Below are 9,590 nucleotides of genomic sequence, written 5' to 3'. Positions count from 1 at the left end.
TGGCATTTTCTAGCCTCAGTTTCTTCGTATTTATAATAACGCAGAATAGTGAAAATGAAATGAGAAAACATGTAAATGGACACAGTGCTCAATAGGCACTAGCTCTTAATAGAAACTCCTCTGCCTGCAAACACGCTCTGAGCGGGAGGAACGGCCCGCACACGCCCACACGCACCGCAGAGCCGGTGGCCTGATGCTGCGTGTGAAAGGGAAGGGCGGGGAGGCGCGTCCCCATCCCAGTGGCCAGCAGCGGGGCAGGCGGTGGAGTGGTGGGGTAGCCGCTGGAGGGCACGAATAAGTTTGGCCAAAACTATACCAAGCAACTGCATGCGTATATGCCTCCAGGCTGGATGCAGAGAAAACATCTGTAATGTCTTGCTTTAATGTCTTACTAAAAAATTAGAAGAAAAGCAAGGCAGGACCACGAAATCTGGATTAGTCATCCACTTCCTCTCCCTCCCCCTCATCCAGAAATTCTAACCTCAAATCCATATCGGAGGGAAAGCACACACCTGTTATACTTGAGCAGGAGCTACGGCTGACTATCCAGCCTTTCTCGTTTGAGCCCCAACTGCTCCTGAATGTGTAATCCTCATGTAACTGACTGCGTCATAGAAAGCCTGTCCTACCTGGGGTTTATTTCTGGCCACTATGAAGCAGCTGGAGCATCTCACCTGTGGGCCCTGCCAGCACTTCCAGTATTCTTCATCACCTAGCAGTTTTGACATGGTCATATTTACTGCTGCTATTTGACAAGACATCCTCCCATTTTCATCACCTACTTCCCAATCTTAGTTGTCTATTGCTGTGTGACAAATTACCCCCAACACTATTGGCTTGAAAACAACAATAAACACATATTACAGGGTGGGGGTATATAGCTCACTGGTGGAGTGCATACCTAACACAAGGTCCTGGGTTCAACCCCCAGTACCACCATTAAAGATAAGTAAAAATCTTTAGAACATAGTTATAATTTCCCTCATAGTGATCCAAAGACATGAAGGCAGAAGCTGCAGTGTCTTCCCAAATAGCCCTGCAGACCAGCTCTGAGTTGGTGTGGGCTGGTCTCAGGGCACTCATACACAACAGCATGAATTGCATGGAGGTGGGGACCACTGGGGGCCATTTTGGAGGCTGGCTGCCATAGGGTATCATGATTGACTTGCTACTTAAAATTTTTTTCCTTCCTTCAAAAAATAAACTATACACTCCCCCACCCCCGCCTTAAGCAGATTTGCCTGCTGGAGCCAGAGGCACGTTCTTTTTTCAAAACATAACTTAGGTACATTGTAATAATACTTCATCCAAGTATTAGCTGGACACCTACCAAGAATCACACTCTTTCTTTAAATTGGAATATGAATATATGTATTTCTTTATTAGGATGCTCACAAGAACGACACATTAGCACTGTCCTTCTGACGTAATAGAGAATACTTACATCTGACCCACATCATGGCAGGAAACAGGGGAAAGGGCTCTCAGAGCTGATACCAAGTGTCCACTAAAGACATTTCCATTCACCAAAGTAAGCCTGGATTCCATCATTTCTGCTGTACCTTCCTGTTCTCTATGACTGGCCCAGAATCCTTCATTCCAGAACCTCTTGCCACTCCTTTAAGACCTGGGCCACCTGTCCCATGTCTCACTCACCCAGGCCACCTCTGGAATTCTGCAGCACATTTCTTTGGTATGCTGTTGCCCTGCCACCCTCAGGGCCATGGGTGGGAGTTGGGGGGAAACATAACATCATATTACAAAGGCAAACAGCAGAGGAACATTAGCAAATGACACTTGGGACACAAACCCAACAACCTCACAGAATACATGCTTCCTCCCCAAATGATACATAATGCTCTAAAGAGCAAAGGAAACCCCTCCATCATTCAAACACGTATGCAATGATTCTGTGCGCCAGGTACAAGGGATACAAAGTGAATACTGTTTACTTCCATCATTCCCTGTTTACAGTAGGAAGTTGAAAGCCTGAAAGCTGGAATCAGATCTCTTGTCTTGGCTCTTCCCTGCCTTTGAATGGTGTTCACCTTAATTCCACCTATTCTGGGCATTAACTCATTTTTCAAAAGGGAGGATAAGATGGCACAGAGAGAGTGGAAGGGGAGATTAGGGGTGGGGAGGGGATGACAACCTATAAAACAAGACAAAACGATACAAAAATACAAAAACCAGATTTAGCACTACAATATTTTATAACAATAGAAGGTAGCTGGAAATACTACATGCTAACAGACAATATGATACATAACCTCTGGGGGAGGAGTCAGCAGGGAGTGTGGCAGAGGCCACCTGTTTAGACTAAGAGCCTTTCAATGGACTGCTGGATGGACTGGATCTGCTGCTTCAGTTGTGAGCCTTCTTTGATGGTGACAGAACAGGCGATGACAGGCCTGGAGACCCCACAGGCCCGCCCCAGGGCCTGCTTGGAGCGCACAAACACATAGGGCACATTCTTGTCCTCACACAGCAGTGGGAGGTGCAGGATGATCTCCAGGGGCTCGGCGTCTGCAGCCATCACAATGAACTCAGAGATGCCTCTGTTGAGAGTTTTGGTGGCTGTGGAGAGAAGGACATGAGGCTGATAGGTGATGTGAGGTTGGGGCAGGGAAGCCACAACAAAGCAATTTCCAAAGAAAAGGAACACAGGTGCAAGAAAACTGGGCAAAACTTCCAGGACTAAACAATTGTGTCCCATAGTGGCCTTGGGAAGTGAGGGGGATTCAAGCACCAGTTAGTCATCCCAAATGCCTTCCTCAGACCCTGTATCAAATCCATCAATTCTGTCAAAACAGATCCTGAATCAGACCCCTTACCTTCTACCTGTCCTCTGCTACCACACTTGCCCAAGTCACCACATCTCTTGCCTGGCTGACTGGAACAGCTTTCAGCCAAGTTCCACCAGCACGAAGCAGTGTCATGCAGCACTTCTCAAACTCTGATCAAGGATCAGGGTTTTACCATCCCAGTCTGCCATGATCAATACTTCTGGAAAGCTCACACCACATGCAACTCACCAAGCAAGTTCAACACCTACAGCATTGTTCAAATGCTTATTCCTGATTGCTTATCTCTGTGACCCAGTGGTAGCCCATGCACCACACTCTGCTGCTCTTAAGTCCTTGCATTGGTCCTAATCAAGAGCATCAAGCCCTCTTTCCATACTGGAAATCTAGTCCAGAGACCCCAGATATGAACAGTGCCTTTAACACTCTTCCTGAAACATTCTCTGGTTGGCTTACCTTCATTGGCTCCTTTTCGAAGCTGCTTGTAGTTACATGACTGCTGAACAAGGTCCAATAGTTTCTTGGTGAGGTGGGCATCTGCAAGAGGGTAGGCCTTCGGATTTACATCAGCTTCAGTCTATAGGGGGACATCAAAGCATGAGTCTGAACCAGAAGTTGTTCCAGACAAGTCACAAAATACTTTAATCAACCGAGAGAGGCAATGGTTGGCTTCCCTGCTCCCCCACCCCCAAACACACACCTTTAATAATTGACACTGGCATGCCCACTCTTATGGAATAAATGAAGTATTAGGCTCAAAAAAATTTAGCAACTACACAGTCCAATAATATATACCAAAGACTATGTACTTTTGCCTCTTTTTTTGGGGGGGCAGCTAATGTTTGGTAATATTATAGCAAATGGATTATAACAGACTTCCATGGCTCAGTAGCCATTTTAGTCACATGGGAGTAATCTCTAAATTTGGGTTTCCATATTCCAGCCCAAACTTACTAAATCTAAATTAAGGTATAATTTATAGAAACCTAGCACAAAGTTCTGTCTATTCCCTTCAATATTGTATCTTCTGTTTCCAGCAAGAATCCTGGTTTCCAAAACATCTAAATATTTCCTCAATTATTCCACCCTACAATACATATAAAATGATTTCAGAATTGCTATACCAACACTGCCTCTACAGCCACAAACCCACCAAGGTCAAAATTTCTTTTTATTCTTAGAATATATCTGACTAAAGACATCCAGTCAGAGTACGCTGTGTTTGGAGGCTGGACCATGGTGGTGCAGAATTCGGTGAGGGCTGGAGGAGTTTCATGAAGCAGTGGGGAAAGACCTTATTACTCGCTCTTCTGCATACATTCCAGAATCAGTTTTTCAATGTCCACAAAAAAAGCCTGCTAGGACATTCTGATTTGCAGGTTTGAAGTAATCCTAATTAGGGTAAAACACCTTTATGATACAGAATCTGTCAATCCATTTAAACATATATACTTAACTCTTCAGTGCTTTTAAATAAAGCTTTATAATGTCTCCCAAAGTTTTAATATCTTTTTTTCTAGTGTTAAACCACTTTTGCACTCTTAAGGTAAAACCAACTTTAAGATTTTCTTATTTTATTCTACATCCATTAGCTAATGGACATATGGTTTCTTTTTAAGATTTGCACAAGTCTGTAAATATACAAAACCCCAGAATTATAAATTCTACCTTGTTTTTTAAAAATTGACATATAATTGACCTACAGTACTATGTTACTTCCAGGTACACAGCACTGTTATCTGATATTTCTACACGATACAAAATGATCACCATTGAATTACACATTTTACTTGTAGATTATGTCTCTTTCACGTTTGTTACCCCTTATTTATAATTTTTTGCTTATTTTCTTGATTAAGCTCACTGGAAGGGGCTTTTCAAAGACTCGTCTTCTGATTTTGTCCACCCTATAACAGGATCTATTTTCTATTCCAGTAATTTCTGCTTTTGTTTTTCTTTCCTCTCCTTTCTTTCATGTAATATTTTGTCCTTTTGTTCTCTCCCTAGCTTTTTAGTGCCACCTGCCCCCATTATAAGCATTTCAGGTTTAATACTTTAGTTGTACCCTATGTGCTCTGGTATTTGGCATTTTCATTATTGTTCAGTCCTGTTTTCAAATTTCCCTTACATATTTTCAATTTGGGTGCAGAATTTACTGGTTTCACTACCATCACTAGATCAAGTTTATTCCTAGTGTTCTTCAGATTTTCTCTTTCCCTACTGATGTCTTGGCTTCATGATCTATCAATTAAATGCTATATAACTGCATATTTGTCTATTTTTTCTTGTAATGATGTCATTTTCATTTTACTTGTACTTTATTTTTAGCCATCATTACTGATGCCTTTTTTTCTTTTTCCTTTTTTTTTCCCCAGAAACTTCAACCTGTCTTTTTAACTGGAGCATTTAGTCCCTTCCTGTATTTATTTAAATACTGATATATTGGGTCCAAATCTCCCTTCTTTTGTGCCTTCTATTTGTCCTACCTGTTCTGTTTCCTTTTCTCTCTCCTCCCTTTCAGTTTTTTTCCCCCTACTCTTTTCCCCTTTAGTGGTTTGGAGTTACATATTTTTATTCTTTTGGTGGCTACCTGAGAAATCACAAGTTATGTCCTTATCAAAATCTAATGTTCCTCAATACTATCATCTTCCTCTTAAATAATAAAGGACCCAGTAACACTTCAATTCCAAGAACTTCTCATGAATATATATTTTTAAATGCCAGATATTTTTGTTGCAGTTTCCAACAGCCCATATCTGGAAATTAGGATTCTCAACTCAATAAACATCAAAGGAATAAAAGGGGGAGGCCTCAGGAGCCCCAACAACAGAGTTACCTTATTGTTTTAATGTCAGTCAACAACAACAAAACATCTGCTCAACTTTAAAACCAAACTACCTTGCTTATAAATAGCAAATGAAAGTTGTTTAGTGTACATTTATTCACCTTTTAACTTTTTCAAGGGTTAATTAAATGAGTGAATGAACAAAATCTTACTGCTAAGCAACTTTAGTCCCTAGCTTGATGCTTTTGGTTTCTCTACACTAGACAGCCAAAACCTGCAAGGTTTTGATTTACCAGCAAATAGTGCGTGCTCACCCTTTCCGTATCAAGAATTAGGACTAGGTGTTTAACATGCATTATCTTGTTTAATTTAATCCTCTTGCATTGTTATCCTCATTTTACAGTTGAGGGAAATTACTCTTAAGTTCAACCCGAGACCATTCGATTCCAAAACTTTTCAAGGAACTGCGGAGAATGAACACTGATTTAGAAGCTTCAAATTCTAGGTTCAGTCATCTACTAGCTTCAAAACGGGGGTAGCGAGGTTGGGAAGATAGCAGCCGGGATCCAAGATCCGTTGAAGGGAATAAACCTGACTATTAAGTTAAAGTGCTTTGCAAACTCTTCCCTCCTTACTAAGTGCCAACCAAAACTAGCTACCAGGCCACACGATTTGATTCAAAAGCAGAAGACCACCAAGAGTTTTAGAGGAGCCGCACAATGTGCCAAAAGGACTTTTAATTTCTGAGATTACCGCCTCGCAGGAGTCTTTCCAGTACCCCAATTCGTGGTTCAGGGTCACTTCACATTCCCCAGAGCCCCCAAACGTCAAAGGCTCCTTTAATCCTTGACACATGTAACTCGCGGCGGGCACTAGGCGCAGACCCACGGAGCTCTCCCTCTTGTGAACATCAACAATGGGGAAGTGGGGTAGGGGAGGCTGATCCAAATCCAGGGTTCCACACCATCCTCTAGCGATCTCCCCCCAACAAAGAAAAACAAAACAGATGGAGCCAAGTTTTCTCATCCAACTTTCTACTATCTCCCACGTGGGTTGGTCTTTCTCCCAGGCCGGGCCATGCCCCCTCCACTCGCCAGAGGCCTTCGGCCACGAGCACAGACTGATGCAAAGCATCTCCATCACTGCAGTTGGACCCTGAGATTTCCAGAGTTCTAACCTCGGGCCAGGAGAGAAGGCAGTGCGGGAGCTCTAACCCCGGGCCGGGCGGGCGAGACGGCGCACATTCTAAGGCCCGAATAAGCTAGTGAGAGACTCGAATCCCGAGTCTCCCGCTCCCCGGTCCTTCGGGCAAGAGCACGCACTCACCATGGTAGTGGTTCTGTGGTCTTGTCACGCCTCAAGGAGAACCGGCGATGTCAGAGAGGGAGCGATCACCTCTGCGGGAAAGCAGCACGCAAGGAATGGAAATGGCCGCGCGCGGCAGGAAGCGGAAGTGACCTCACCAAGAGGGATGTGGCCACGCCCCTTAATGGGCGCCGGCCGGGAATGGCTTCAGTTCCGGGGTAGGGGCGGCATTTTGCTGTTTTTATTGTCATTCTACTGTAAGTTATTGGCAGCAGCAATGAGTTAAACAGTTAAAAACAAAACAAAACAAACAAACAAACAAACAAAAAAACCAAAAAACCCACACCAAAATAGAGTTTCAATGATGTCGTCATTCCATCGCTAGTTTATTTTTTTAGCACATTCTTGTGATTTTAAAATCATCTTTTTGACCGTACAGTGGTAAAGGAAAGATATGTAGACAATGATAGGTAATCCTAAATGTTTTTCTTTGTATTCAGTAGGAAGGAGGAAGAAGAGCAGGTTTGGGGCTGGGGGTTGAGTTTCTGTCCGACTGAGTTTGGAGATGACCTAGGACACCCATTTTCCTCTGACCCAGCATGCTGCTCTTCTCTCTGTGCTGCTCCAAATCTCCACTACTGAAGGCTACTCACGCCTCACCACCTCCAAGAAGTCCTCCCTGATCCTTATGGCCCTTACTCATCTCTCTTCACGTGATGCCAGGCATATCTTGGGACCATTTGGACCTAGCCAAAACTAGACCAAAACTAGAACCAGTTCCAGTTAATTCTTTTGGAAACCTATAAGTAGAGACCTGGCAGGACCCTTAGGAATCATGCAGTGATTTTCACAGATACTGAGGCCCAGAGAAGGGAAGCTGCTTGTCCACAGTCACAGAATGAGGCAGTGGCAGAGCCAGAACTGGACCCTGGGAGTTTTGGCTATTAGCTTGGGTTACTTCCACCACATCTAGTTACTGTGTTTGAAAACTCAGCAGGATGGGTTTGAACTGGCTCCAGGACTGAACGTTTATCGCATGAAAATCTCCCCATCGGACTTCATCCATGCAAATGTATGACTTGTCAAAGAATAAAATTTGTCTCCAAATTATGAGATTCCCACTGATGTCCTTTATAACAATCTCTGATTGTTATTTGGCCTACTTGGCATCTTGGACCATCATATCCCAGATCTCCTCAGTAATGACTGACGGGGGCTTGATATTTTTATGACCATGAGTAATGAGCCTTATTAATTTTGTTTCCCTAACTCTGTTTCCCAACTATATAATAACTCAATTTCCATGTTCTCTCAAAACTAGCCCACCCTTTTGTATCTTGCTATTTTCCTTGCTAGTAAGTTAATAAATGTTGATATATGCTCACAATCAATTTGTCTTTTACCATGACTCTGTGATTAAAACCCTAAATGCTTGCCATGGCTTCCTAGGCCTCTCTCCACTAGTACTCCCCTTCTCATCCCCATGTTACAGCCCCACCCACCTTTTTTTTCTACCTTGAGCATACCCCAATCTCCCCAACCCCATCCATCACCCTCTGCTGGGAGTGATGTGCTCCACTGTTCTGCTTAGCTGACTCCTGTTCATCACCTCTTCAGTGAAGCCTCCTTGATCACCCAGACTAGGTAATTGCCCCTGCTGGATGGACCCACAAGCCCCCTGTACTTGCCCTTTATAGCACACATTGGCCTTGTTTTGCTCAGTGTTTGCCTTTCCAACCACACTGAGAGCTCTTTGAGAGCAGGGCTTGTAGCTACCTTGGATACTTTGGATATCTATCTGTTGGCACTGTGCCTGATGCAAAGGAAGTTTTTTTTTTTTTTTCACTTAGGGATATTTGGAGGCAAGCAAGCAAAAAGGAATTTGAGAAAAGAATCTGTAGTGGAGCACAGAGGTTCAAGAGGAGATGATTGTGGGGTCAGGGCCAGCCATAAAATCTTATTCCACTGTCCTTTAGCCAAAGACCACCAGGAACACACCTGTAGTGTTATTATTCATTGCAACAGGGGAGAACACACACCATGGGGAACTATGGGACTTCTCAATAAGAGGATGTTTGGATTTACTGTAGGATTTGGGCTGTGTTAAGTGATTTTGGGAAGGATTCAAGGAAATGGGGTTTGTTCTGGATTAGATGCTATCAGAAAGTATAAGTAATTCTGACTTGGTATCCTAATAAGCTTATCTACAAGGTGGAAGGAATAAAGTGAAGCTAAAGCTATAATTAGTAACAAAATAGCCATCACTCATGTTAGCCAGGATAAGGAGACATTTGTTTATTTTTGTGATTTCAACAATGTTCATTTTTTTGTCTGTGTTCAGACATGATTAAACAGTGGTCTTGTTTTTGTCTTGACAATTAGAGTAGCTTTGTCTGATGTTGACGGTCTAGGAAGTATTTCATGTTCAACAGGAGAAAATCAAGCCTCAGCTATGAGTGTCAGGCCAGCTCCCAGCAACGTCAAGTCCTGACTGATAGAGCTGTACCAGTTTTTAGTTGCCAAGGGCTGCTTTTTGTTTTCTTTTTTCTTTTTTAACCAGCTTCCTATTCCTACCTAGGATCTCTATTCTTGATAACTAGAGCCCTGGAAGAGACAGCCCAGGTGGCAAAACTGAGGTCATGCCTCCACTCCTTAATTGTCCTGGGTCTGTGAAAAAGTAGCAGGTCTAAGCTAGG

At 43.2% G+C, this 9,590-nt stretch overlaps 1 protein-coding gene across 1 annotated transcript; it reads right to left on the bottom strand.

The window, feature by feature from the left end:
* Positions 1-1,354: 1,354 nt before the first annotated feature.
* On the bottom strand, positions 1,355-7,045 carry SNU13 (small nuclear ribonucleoprotein 13). Its single transcript, XM_010983501.3, has 3 exons — positions 6,916-7,045; positions 3,261-3,381; positions 1,355-2,577 (listed from the first exon to the last, which is right to left on the bottom strand). The coding sequence occupies exons 1-3, from the start codon at positions 6,916-6,918 to the stop codon at positions 2,315-2,317; spliced, it is 387 nt and encodes a 128-aa protein (XP_010981803.1). The 5' UTR covers positions 6,919-7,045; the 3' UTR covers positions 1,355-2,314.
* Between the last annotated feature and the right edge of the window lie 2,545 nt (positions 7,046-9,590).

The sequence above is a fragment of the Camelus dromedarius genome, chromosome 11 (genome assembly GCF_036321535.1).
Source record: "Camelus dromedarius isolate mCamDro1 chromosome 11, mCamDro1.pat, whole genome shotgun sequence".
NCBI lineage: Eukaryota > Metazoa > Chordata > Mammalia > Artiodactyla > Camelidae > Camelus > Camelus dromedarius.
Note: the sequence above shows the minus strand (reverse complement) of the source record. Positions and strands in the feature narration are given on the sequence as shown.